Here is a 14,003-nt window from a genome sequence, read left to right on the forward strand (position 1 = left end):
GTGTATGTGTATGCTTGTCTCTAACTATTGCAGCCTAAAAGAAAGATGCAAAAATCTATATGAATCAAGGGAGAGCATTGATCAACGGGGAGTTATCAAAGTTAGGGGGAGCATTCGCATAAGAACATCATGAACTTCAAATTTCAATGGTTTGTCATCATCAAAAAGGTGGAGAATGTGAAGTTAAGACTCTCCATCTATTTTGTTTTGATGAAGACAAAGTAATAATCAAATGACCATGGCAAAAGTATGGAAAAAGCCTCAAGTGCATTTAATCAAATCAAGTACTCAAGATTCATCATGTGTAAAAGCTAGCATCAAAGAATGCAAGAATTATATTTTGAAGACTAGCATTGGTCTTGATTTATTGAGGTATAAGCATGCAATTCATATTGATAAATTAGTGTTCAATATTTTCCATAATTCACTTGCATGCATAAGTCATTTATGTTAAAGTTCTCAAATTATCATGTATAAAAATATTTGACTCAAATGCATAAAATGCTTATTTTTTTTTATCATGTATTAAAAAATTTATTTCTCATGTTTGAACCATTTTAAATCACTTTCAAATATAATATTTTTCATGTTTGAACCATGTTAAATCACTTTCAAATATAATTTATTAACTAGGATAAATCAATAAATATTGCATAAGGTTGGTTCAAATATTTAGAGAATTCTTTAAATATTTTATACATTTTCATCTTTAAAATTCTTAAATTATCATGCATAAAAATGATTGATTCAAATGCATAAAAAACTTTCTTTTTCTTTTTTTTTTTTAATTTTAAAATGCTATCAGCACTTATTAAGTCGGGTCTGTTTAACTGACTTAACAAAACCTGATGCTGTTTGAAATTTAAATAATTATTTGAAATTTAAAATTGCTGCGAACTTTTTAAGTCAGGTATCCGTTCAACCGACTTAAAAAGTCTTGTACGAATTTGAAAAAAAAACAGCAACTTTTTAACACCTTTTCATACACTCTTCATGAAACCTTTTCATTTTAAATTGACATTTTTTCATGATATTTTTTTCTGACTTCACCATTGTTCATAAAGTTGTTATGCTCTTATAAATACATTAAATTTCAAATTACAATTCAACTCTTTCATCTAAAATTAAAACAATTTAAATTCATTTCATTTTTCAAAATTACAAGTGTTTTTCATATTAATTTTTAGTGAAACTTTCTACACTTGATTTTCATTGAAATTTATCATAAGTTTCATATCATTCATTGAACACTTGTATACCATTGAGAAAATTGTATGCTTGAAGGAGAAGATCAATTTAAGTGATTGATAAATACTCATCAACTTTATTACTCAAATATTTTTCAGATTTGGTTTGTAAATTATTGTTGTCCAGGATTATTGGAAACAAGTTAGTAGAAAGGAAAGGATTGTTTTCTTGTTCTACTTGGTTGGTTGTTGTTGCTATCTAGGATTGTTGGAAGCAATAAAGTCATTAAGGGAGGATTGTTCTCTTAATGTACTTAGTGAAAATCCAAAAGGATTGTTCTCGGTGGTTTTGTTGTTAGAAGATTGTAGGAGGAGTCTTAGTATAGGCTTGTACAAAGATCTAACAATAGTGAAATCTCTTTCATGTTGAAAGGGGACTGAAGTACTCTCGGATTGTGAGGGAAACCAGTATACATCGATCACTGTGTTCTTTACTTTTTCGCATTTATCGCTTTCATCACAAATCTAAACCAGAAAAGAAAGAAATACATTTCCTAACTCATGCACCAAAACCAGAAAAATTAGAACAAGTATTCTAAAATTGGATAAATTTTCAATGTTCTAATTGACCCCCCCTCTTAGGCGCACTCTTAAACTTACAATGTTTCCCTACATTATGTATGAGCAATGTTATTTATTTATTTGCCCTTTTCTATGTGGTATCTTTATGCTCACCATATTTTGTTCAAAATTCTTCATAGATTTCCTGTTATATCAGTGAGGTTATTCTCGACTATGTCTTTTAGCTTTTAGTAAGCTTGTAACTTCTGGCCTCACTATGCTTAAATTTATTTTTCTTCTTTCTAGAAGGATTTACGTTGTTTATGTTGTCTTTACTGGATCTTTTCCTTTGGGAGGAGCCAACATGACATTTGGATCTTGTTGTCACATGTTCCTTTAAGAGGAAACAGGCGCAACCATTAAGCTTTGTTGCTACTCGTCTGGTCAATGGGATCTAGTGTGACCATTAAGATTTGGTTTTACCCATCCAAATCAAAGAGTGCTGGTGTAATCACTCAGCTTTTCCATTACCCATCCCAGTCGAGGGGAGCTAGAGTAAGTCTTCAACGTCACTAGGATCTTTTCCCGACCAAGGGTTGGGGTTCCCGTACCTTCCCCCAGATTTTTATTTCGGTTCGAGGTGGATTTCTACTACAATTCCACCTCCTAGGCTCTCTTGGAGTGGCTAGTTCCTAAGAGGGGGTGCATGAGTCGCGCCTTAGTGTGTTTTGCCTAGTAGGACCTTGTTTTGCAAAGAGAACACATGCCCCATCGGTGAGGGTTATGATGTTATTTTAGGGGAATGGATATTGTTAGGTAAAATATTCATTTATTTAATTTTTTGACAGGTGGAACCAAGGGGTCTGCACGTGATCATTTGGTTGTCGGCTTATATGTTAGCTTTACCTTTGACAGGGCTCGTGTAAGCGAAATTTAGATGCTTTGCCACTCGGGTGACTATCTTTAATTTCTTATAGGTATCCTCTTTTTATGCCAAGTTATGCGTTCAACTCCTATAGATTTTCGTATCTGGTATTTTCCCAAAACCATTATCCAAATTTTCTCTGATCTTTTGCCTCTTTATAATATCAAGGTGAATAACATAGATTCTTTTACAATTTGGAGATAGGAATATCTCAGTCTTATTATGGAGTCACTGTATGTTTTGATAGTTCGTCCTGACTAGAAACTATTGGTAGCTATCTTATTATCCCCTTCCAAGCGTTTTTCCCTCAGAAGATCCAGGGATGATTTCCTTCTCATCTATAGTGGAAATAGATTTGACATGTATGTCTTCCTTCGTAAAAGGTTGATGGATATACTGGATACATGGAGTCTTTCTTCTATTCTTATCTCGACCTGCTCTTTTAGAAATCTACCTTCTTGCTCGTTTCAATCTATGTTTGGATCGGTCAAGCTTCCACGGTAGCTTGAGTATTCATAAGTGGTGTGATCTGTCGCGACGATAAGGGTTAATTTCAAAATTTTCATCGAAGGTTCATTTATTCTATTGCAATAGCATTAGTTCATGTATTTTTTTCTATTTAAATTTTTAATAGGAAGAAATCTGGAGTAGGAGATTGTTATTGTTACGACGTTTCCTTCTTGATCACTTTAGTTACGGTAATCAGAACTGATTGTTGGATGTGAAATCCTCCTATAATATTCATTGCGATCTGGCTTTGGATCAAACGAGATTTGATCATGGAATTTTGTGGGGCCGGTTGTCGATTTTCATAGATGACGCCAATGTTTCACACTGAAACTAGAATTGTGACTATTTAGTGAAAATGGACTTCTGATGCGGTGGTGCGGTTCTCCGCTACGACAGTGCGGGAATGGGCTTGTAAGGTTAACACTCCAATGCTCAAGTCACTTAGAGAATTCAAAATGAATGGAGTGAAAGTATTATATCAAAAATTTACCTTAAGTCTCTTGTGTGTCAATTATATATGATGAATAATTTTGGCAATTTCTTTTTCCACCATTGTACTTTCTTATAAACCCATGAATTTTTTTTAAAAATACCCCTAAAATTCATAATTGCATCTCTGAATGCACCCATTTGCCACAAAATTAAACGCAAACGAGTGAGTCACCCTATTATATTTAATTTCAGAGAAGCATATTCGAAAAACCTTTTTTTTTACGAAAATGGTGTTTTCAGATATGCATATCCGAAAGTTTTCTATTGTGTTTTTTTAATGTAGTATTGGGTGTATTCGTATAGGCAAACCTAGTAGCCATGCATCAGCAATGCGACAAATATGTAAATACCAATAATTTTTCTATCGAGAAAAACAATTGAAAAATAGAAAAACGATTAAAATAAAATTATAAAAATCTAAAAAATCAAATTAAATCAAATAAAATGTCTACAAAAATTTGTGAGATTTTTTCAAAAATATGAAAATAGAAAATAAATCAAATAAAAAGACAAGAAATTTAAGGTTCTTAGGGTGATGTCTTGTATTTTGATACATGATTTTTTTTTATGAAATGACATGGTAAAATTTTGATTCATAGTCGATTTTTTAGGAAAATCGAGTTTTTTAGGCTAGATCGTGTAAAGGGCAGAAACGCAGGAACGCAAGGGACAAAACACGAGGATACTATTCCTATAACTCTAATATTAATTAAAATCGATAGAGAGTCCCCCAAAACAACGTTAGTTTTAATGAAAAACGACGTGTAGTAAACATGTCACCTTGAAATTTTTCGAAGATTCATCTCCGAACTAATTTTTGACAAAAACAGAGTAAAGTGTGTTCGAAAATTTTCAAAAAAAAATTTAATTTTCAAAAGTGTAAGCCTCACCATAAAAATGAAACAAAAATTACCATAATTTTGATGAGTTTTGTATCATTGGACTTTACTCTTAGGTCCCGCCCATGTTGAAGGCAGATCCAAAACAACACTCAACACATATGAAGGTAAGAAACTAACAATACTTGAAATAAACATATTCGATCATCTATTAATATTCATCTATTATGAATAGAATAAGGAGTGTTATAATTTTAAATATGTAAAATTGAATTTTAAGTAAAATTAAAAAACTGAATTTTAACAAATAAAAGAAGTATATTGATAATCATGTCTTAAATATTGCCTTATAATAATTTATTTTCAAAGTTTGCTTAATATTCTTAAATGTTTTTGATTTGCAAAACAGTAACTTTCATACATATGTATGTAAGGATTGTGTTTTATAAGCAAGTGAATAAGAGAGTAGTGGAAATATTATTCTATATTTGATTTAATAGAATATAGCAACAAGTACAAATACTATGCAATCAATCCATTTAAAGGAAAAAACTAGAGATGATAAATACAGAAGAAATAAGAGAAGATTCAAGGGGAAAAAACTAGTCCACTGCTACATATTTCATCAAAATGTAATAATCAAAGAAACAAAACAAGCATCTCCACAATTTAAGATAACGATACAAAGCAAATGCGCAAACAATTACGAGAACTAATTCAAATCCTAGTCGGTTTCTTTTATCAACCTAACCATTTTTATGTGCCCAAAAAGCAGATTCTGAGATGCTCTTAAGCTCCTTCAACGTATCGACAAACACGTGGGTTTTTTCCTTCTTGTCACCATCAAGTAAATATTCACACTTTGTTATAAGAGAAGCGATCTTAATTTTCCTTTCTGTGGAAAGAAAATAACTAACACGCGTATCCTTCATAACTTTCTTCACATTGTAAACATAGTCATCTAAAGCATTTATTGCGCTCACTTTCTTCTTGAACTTCATGTCTTCAGCCTTGAAATCCTCAGCTTCTTGAATCATTCTCTGAATTTCATCCGTTGATAGCCTTCCATTTTCATTAGTTATCGTAATATCTTTCTTATACCCAGACGTTTCATCCTTACACGACACATTCAAAATACCATCAGCATCTATTGCAAAGCATACTTTGTGAGGAAGGCCTCGAGGTCCACGAGGAACTGAGATATTAAAAAATCCCAACAAATTGTTCTCACTCGCTATTAATCTCTCGCCCTCATAAACTTCATTCAAGACAGCCGTTTGGTTATCGTAACAAGTAACATACCTTTATGTCCTCCTGACAGGAATCGAAGTGTTCCTTGGAATCACTACACTCATGATATCTCCTTGTACTGAAGTGCCAAGGGACAGAGGTGTAACATCTTGCAGTATCATGTTTGGAGCAGTCTTAATGCCTCCACTCAATAAAGCAGCCTGAACAGCAGCACCATAGGCAACAGCCTCGTCAGGGTTGATACTTTTAAAAATATCCTTACCTATGAAAAAACTTTTCAATAGATTCTGCACTTTAGGAATTCTTGAAGAGCCACCAACGAGTACAACATCATCAATACTATGCTTGTCCATCTTAGCATCGCTAAAACAATTCTTAACAGTCTCCATACACTTTTCAAAGAGGTCCATGATCAGTTGCTCAAACTTGGCCCGAGTGATGGATGAACAGAAATCAATACCCTCATATAACGCATCTATGTCAATTGTCGCCTCAGTGTTGTAAGAAAGAGTCCTTTTTGTCCTCTCGCACGCAGTTCGCAACCTCCTTAAGGCTTTTGAATTTCCACTAATATCAACTTTGTTTTTCCTCCTCAACTCTTTCACAAAATAATTCACCATTCGATTATCAAAGCCCTCTCCTCCGAGGTGAGTATCTCCGGCAGTGGCCTTGACTTTAAAGACATTATTCTTCAACGTAAGAAGAGACACATCAAAAGTTCCTCCACCAAGATCAAAGATGAAAATTTTCCTCTTTTCAACGCAATTAGCCCTCTTTTGAAGGCCATATGCAAGGGCAGCAGCGGTAGGTTCATTGATTATCCTTATTACATTGAGGCCAGCAATGGCACCAGCATCTTTGGTGGCTCTTCGCTGTGAATCATTGAAATAAGCAGGTACAGTAATCACTGCATTTTTAACTGATGACTCCAAAAATATCCCTGCAATCTCCTGCATTTTTGAGAGAATCACAGATGATATTTCTTCAGCAAAAAAGTGTTTCTCTTCTCCCTTGAACGTCACAACAATCACGGGTTTATCATTAGCATCAGCTTTTACCTTAAATGGCCACAATTGTATGTCCTTTTGAATAACAGAATCGCTACATTTCCGTCCAATCAACCTCTTTGCATCTGCAAAATATAAAATACTGAATTATAAATAGTATTTGTAATGTAAGAACAGCACAGCAAAAAAAAAACACAAATAAAAACATGTTTAACCCTGATAACTAAAAAGTAAACAATAGTGGAGAAAAATAATAAATGATTTACCAAAGACAGTGTTGGTTGGATTAGAAGAAGCTTGATTTTTGGCAGCATCACCAATCAATCTTTGTGTGTTAGTAAAAGCAACACAAGAAGGTGTTGTTTTGTTTCCTTGATCATTGTGTATAATTTCAACACGATTGTTTTGCTCTTGCCACACTCCAACACATGAGTAAGTGGTGCCAAGGTCAATTCCTATAGCAACTCCCTCATATTTCCAGGCCATTGTTACTGAATGCAGTTAAACTGTTTGTAGGAAAGATTTAAATATGTGGAATGAGTAAGTGGTGCCTAAATAGTCTCTTCTTCGTTGTCAGTTGATATTTCATGCTATCAAAATTGGGTAGAAAAATAAAACTGAAGTGGAGGTAACTGCTTAAGTCTCTAAATATATAAAGACTAGTTAAAATTAAATGAATTAAGAAAGTAAGTTTTAATATTAAATTTCTATATTATGCTCGTGCGATGCAGTAGTCTTAGATTTTTCCGTGAGATTTAAGTAATAAACTTAATTTTAATAAAAAATATAAAAAAGTATTGGAGTAGTGCTGGTGCATAATCAATTGATGTCAAGTTACTTTCTAACATAGTAATTAGAATATAATTTTTAAAAAAATAAAAAGAGAAAAGGGATCATGCACCGACAGTGTAAAATATTTTTACACTGTCAACCAATCACCACCATGCATCCAATTAAAACATTTTTTTATTTAAAAAAAACTTTAATGACATGGCACATTCATGACTCCCTATTGGATGACAGTGTAAAATAGTTTTACACTGTCAGTGCACTACCTTTTAACTCAAATAAAAAATAAACAAAATTACACAATTAAATTATTATGGAGGCGTTTGTTTCAAGGATTCATAAATGATTCCAAAGAATAAATTGCCCAGGAATAAAAATATGAAGATTTAATTTCTGGGTATTTTTTTAAAAATGTTTTAGCATATAATTAGAAGTTCCTTGGAAAACTGGTAGTTATATATTTTTTCAAAAATATTACGTGAAATTTCATGGAAATTAAGATTCCCACCTTCTACTCATGGGAATTATGGAAGTTATGGAAGTTATTTTGTTCCAAGGAACATTTATTCCAACGAATAATTTTTTTACAACTTGTAACAAACATATGAATAACTATTCTCAATCTATATATTTCTGAGAATGTAATTTATAGACTTGAAACAAACGCCCCCTATAATAATAAAAATAAATTTTTAATCATTTACACTGTGCTATTTAATTATTAATAATGAAAAAAAACTTTACAAAATTAAGTTAAAAATATAAAAGTTTGCCCTCAACCAAGAGTTAAACCATGGATACTTTGGTTACTAGACAAGCCACTATATCACTATGCTATTTCACAGTTATTTAATTTACAAATGAAATATATGAAACCATAAAACAAACAAGATAAAAATCAATGGCCAAACTTTAAAAGCATATCAACACAAGAAACAAACAAGAAAATTTTCCAAAATAACCAAAATAATAATCTTTCCAGAATAACTAGAAATTTTTACAGTAAATGTTTTTATACCAATTCCTCTTTTTCATAAACCCTATTCCCAATCTTCTAAACTTTAACACAAAAACTAAATTTATAGCAGCGCAACAAAATTCATCTTCATCTCACGCAACACAAATCCATTTCAAGAACTCAGCCACGACGACAACAAAACCATCAACCCATCAACAACTCAGCACCACTTGAAAAACTCTTCACTCGCAAACATCAAAATGTTACCGCAATCCGCAAAACAGAGAAGTCGCTGAAACCCTTCAACACCGCACAAACCCTTCAACCACTGCAGCACTTCTGCATCGCCACCGTCACATTTCAATCATCTTCAATGTTTTTCAATGTTGCTCTAACAATTTCAATCATATTCAATGATGCCTTGTTCTTCCAGTACCCTTTTTCTACGCTTGAATTTGCAAAACCTTATCTTTCAATTATCAATTCGTCTACTACCTCTTTTGCTAAATCTATATCTATAAGAATTCTTGCATAAGGTATCTAAGAGTGAGAAGAGTTAACTTTCATAAATTAAAATGGATGATAAATTAAAATGTATCCGACAAAGAACCACGCATAGAACTCATGATTAGATGATGATTTAGGTTTCAATTAGGGGATTTTGAGAAGCATTTTGCGTTAGGGTTGAATTTGGGGAAAAATATAAAAGTGTTTCAGCAACAAGGAAGAAGAAGGTGGTGAATAGACATTCCACCAATCCACCTCAGCTTCCACGTCATCTAAAGTAACGTCGTTAGCCAGTTTTTGACAGAAATGACCACTTTGATTCTGTTATACAACGTAAAGGACCAGCCTGAAACTTTTAAAAGGAAGAGGACCAAAATGGATCCCAAAGCATAGGTACGGGACCAAAAAGGATATTAAGCCAAAAATCTATTTTCACTCCTTATTTAATTACTTTCTATACTAAAAATAATAAATAATTAATAAAGTAAATTTCCAAATAATTAGTAATCTCATTTCCTATTACCATTCTACATTTCCACTCCATGTATAACCCCTTTAAACCTATAATTACCACTCTCTACTTAATAGCTTTAAATACTAAAAATAACTATAAATTAATAAAATAAAAAAGAAACATTCAAATTTATTTCTATAAAATTGAAAACAAAATTAGACACATGCAAGATCACAATAGTGTGACGCAAAACCAAATAGTGTTCAGCCAGACCCGTGATTTTTCCGAGCCAAACTGCACTAACATTTTCAAACTCAAAAAACCAATACTTCCAAAAATTTAAGCAAAAAAAAAACCGGTCTAAACCGGTAACCAATAACCACATAAACCAATACACCCCTCATATTCCAAAACATGATAAAGTTCGTAGAAATTTTTCTACCCAACCCTCTCAGTCCGAAGTAAATGAAAGTGATCCTGGTGAAGGGAAGCTGGAGCGTAAGAGGCGTAGGGAACAAGTTACAAGCAGTGGTGCAGAAAGTGTATGAGCATCCCAGTCTTTTTTATCGGCAAGTCCTGGCAGTCAGGACTGTCAGGATAAATGAAGATCCTAAGTTGAAATTGTCGGGGCTTGAGCAACCTGCGTGCAATTCCGAACCTGCGACAACTCGCTCAAAAACACCATACATATGTCTTGTTCCTTTTTGAAACTTTGTCGAAAAATCAGAAGCTTGAGAGTGTCTGTGTCTCGTTAAAGTTTGATTCTTGTTTATCCGTTGACGTAGTCGGGAGAAGCGGAGGTTGGGCTGTGTTGTGGAAGGATACAATTAAGTGCAGTATTGTGAACATTTCAAGAAATTTTGTTAACTTAGTGGTCCAAGACGAGGAGAAGGGGGAATGGCGCCTTACTTGCTATTATGGCTTTCCGGAGAGAAACTGTAGAAGAGAGGCGTGGTATATGTTATGAGAGCTTAGAGATTTGTCTACCGTTCCTTAGTGCGTAATTGGTAACTTCAATGATTTACTTTTGCAATAAGATAAGGTTGGTCTTCACCAACATCCTAACTGGTTGTGCGCCGGTTTTTATGAAGCTGTTACCGATTGCAATCTCTTGGATATTCCGTTGGAAGGGCATCCTTTTAGATGGATTAAGAGTATGGGTTCAGATCATGTTATTGAGGAGCGGTTAGATCGTACCCTTGTGACGCAAGAATGGTTGGACATCTTCCCTGATGCCAAACTAGTTAATTTGTTGGCTTCACATTCAGAACATAGCCCCATTTTGCTGCAGCGTGAACCGGTTCAGCGAAATCGTCATAAGAATTATTCCTTTAGATTTGAGAATGTGTGGTTAAAAGAAGAGGAGTTGAATGGGGTAGTTATGAAAGGATGGAATGTCGAAGAACATGGCGGAGTGCTGAAGCGAATTAGCAATTGCGCGACAAAACTATCTGATTGGAACAAGGTGAAATATAAACAGTAACGTAACAATCTGACAGTAAATATGGCAGCCATGGAAGCTGCATGTATGGTGAATGATAAGGACGCGACAAGGAGGTTTATTGATGCGTAGAGGGAATACAACAAGATTATGATTCGGGAGGAAATATTACGGAAGCTGTAACACCCTTCTAAACCCCGCGGCAATTTTGATAAATAATCAGAGTAAAAATATAAATACAAGGGTGCCACAATTATTTAAAAACAAATAAACCAATTATGGTCGAAGTCATGCTTCATTAGGAAACGATTTACCAAATCGTAATTATGTTTATCACAGCGGAATGGGAAACAACGTCAATACAGCCAAATGGAATATAATCCAACACCAAATAAAATAGAGTAATCTCTTAAACTCTAAAACTATCGTTCCCCAGTGTTACAAGATCAGAGCATGACCGACACGACCCAAAACAACGGATAAACTCTACGAGTCATCCTCACCGAGCACTAATGCCGCTACTTCTCAAATCTGAAAAATGTCAACAAGTAAGGGTGAGTCTCATTCTCAATTAATCAATGTTATGCATTCATAAGCAACAAAACATCATAATATATCATTCACCCAATTTGTCATATATTCAGATATTCAATGATCATTCATCAATCACAACAAATACAACAATTACAACAAATACGACACCAAACATAACACTGAAATTCAATTCAATCATGTTATGGCAAAGATGCATATGACCAACTGACACTATGCATGTGGTACCAATAAACCGTGGAATCAATCCACCTAACCGATCTACGCCTCATCGAGATACGGCCCACCGACACAATTTCCGCACAATGGGAAATATGTCCACCAACGATCCAAACATCACCGGGATCCATCATCAAATGCATATGAATGAATGTACACATATACCATACTTAAAAACATCACCGATCCGATGCACCGCATCGTCTCATCATAACTCACCATTTTCATCACCGAATAAGTATGTACACGCTGCACAATCATTCAATTATTCACATATATTTACATCAAATGTATCACTAAATCATCACCGTCATATTATCACAACAATCATGATAATAGTCACAACAAATCTATCACCACATCAACACATTGTCACATTCAAAAACATATGCACACAATGTTACATTCAATCATACATGTCCACATATAACATATAATCATCACATTAATAATAATAACGGTTCATTCCATCATCCCACGAAAACATTGTCATGTTTACACAATTCCACATACACACAATGTATATCACCGAAGTAATTAAATAATCTTTTAAAAATAATTCGGGTCACCGCCCATCTCACCAATCCATCATATAAAATATTTAATTTGCTTCACAACGTCCCAAACGGCACCAAGAAAGGATACACGGGTCAAAAGATACGTTATTTTAAAGTTTTAGAATAATTCAACACAGCAAAGTTCGCTCAGCGAAGCCCGACAGAAACGAATCCTTCAGACCTCCGCTCAGCGGACCTCTAGCGACTCCCAACAGAAGCAAACTACGTTGGGACCTCCGCTCAGCGGACCCCCTCCGCTCAGCGGACCTGCGATTTCACCAATTCTCAGGTCTGCGACAGACCTGCGATTTCATACCCTTTACACCCAAAAACAATTCCAGACATCATATACAAGCATACAAACATCAAATTTCTCATCACACATCATTATACATCAAAACAAACATCGATAACCAATAATCTATACAAATTCATCAATTATCCCAAATCGTAACATACCTAACAATATCAAATCCCAATATACCCAATCGAATCATACGTTAATCCATCCTATTACCCATAATCACATAATAGAAATTAATCGGAAGAGTCCCCCCTTACCTTAGCCAAGAATCTGGACTTTTCTCCTTCTTCTCCATCAAACCTGTATTCCTCTTTTCATCACTTTCTGCAAGAATCTCCAATCTTCAAACCCGTTTATCTCCCTCACCGAGAACTTCCCTGACACGAATTAATATATCAAATCGAAGGAAATTTCGTGTAGAATCCGAATCTTCAAGAATTACTTGATTTGGAGTTACGAGCAGAAAGTTATGACATGATTTGTGAAGGCTGCCAAAGGGTTGCGAAAATAGCTTTTGCCCATGAGTTCTTCTTCTCTCCCTCTTAGGTTTTCTTCCTCTATTTCTCAATTTCCTCTTATTTTCTTGTTTTATTAAAACATGGCATAATTTAGTAATGGGCTCAACATTTAACACCCCCTCATTACTAAATACCTCACTTGGCCCAAAGACCCATAATCCATAATTCTTCCAATTAGTTCAACGAAAATACCAAATAATTCTAAATAATAATTTAATTTCCGATTAAATTAAAATTAGAAAATATGGGGTGTTACAGAAGCAACAGACCAAAATGCATTGGCTGCGATATGGTGACTCGAATTCTAAATTCTTCCACAGGTACGCCACAGTTCAGAAAAATTCAAGAGGATTGATGTGCTACTTGATGAGGCAGGGGTTGCGTCTAAAGGTCAGGAAGAACTGTGTTGTATCGTAAAATCCTATTTTGTGCAGTTATTTGAAACTAAGCATGGGGTGTATGATCCCGTTTTGAGTTGTGTACAACCCAGTTATACGCATGATGATAATCTCAAGCTGCTGTTTCATATTACCAAAGCTGAACTTTATGAAGCTCTTATCCAGATAAATTTTCGGGCCCCGAAGGGTTTAATCTGGCGTTTTATCAACATTTTTGGGAGTTGTGCGGTGATGATATCTTCCTGGCGGTTTCTTTGTGGTCGGAAAGAGGTTTATTTCCCTCAGAGCTTAATGAAACTAATTTCTGCCTTATTCCCAAGTGTGCGAAGCCGAAAGATATGAAGGACCTCTGTCCCATATCTCTATGTAATGTTTTCTACAAAGTAGTTGCGAAATTGCTAACTTATCGTTTGAAACTAGTTTTGGACAAGTGTGTCAAGGAAGAGCAGTCGGCTTTCATTGAAGGGCGGCCCATGCTTCAAAAAGGAAGATGTATGGTAACATTGCCCACCTTGCTTTAAATATTGATATAAG

The 14,003-nt window shown here is 34.4% G+C and overlaps 1 protein-coding gene and 1 pseudogene across 1 annotated transcript; one reads left to right on the forward strand and one right to left on the reverse strand.

The window, feature by feature from the left end:
* Positions 1 to 5,260: 5,260 nt before the first annotated feature.
* LOC131613415 (heat shock cognate 70 kDa protein-like) lies at positions 5,261 to 7,258 on the reverse strand (annotated as a pseudogene).
* Positions 7,259 to 10,397: 3,139 nt separating this feature from the next.
* Positions 10,398 to 10,963, forward strand: LOC131613416 (uncharacterized). Its single transcript, XM_058885089.1, has 2 exons — positions 10,398 to 10,434; positions 10,518 to 10,963. The coding sequence occupies exons 1-2, from the start codon at positions 10,398 to 10,400 to the stop codon at positions 10,961 to 10,963; spliced, it is 483 nt and encodes a 160-aa protein (XP_058741072.1).
* The last annotated feature ends 3,040 nt before the right edge of the window (positions 10,964 to 14,003 follow it).

This window comes from Vicia villosa, linkage group LG6 (genome assembly GCF_029867415.1).
Source record: "Vicia villosa cultivar HV-30 ecotype Madison, WI linkage group LG6, Vvil1.0, whole genome shotgun sequence".
NCBI lineage: Eukaryota > Viridiplantae > Streptophyta > Magnoliopsida > Fabales > Fabaceae > Vicia > Vicia villosa.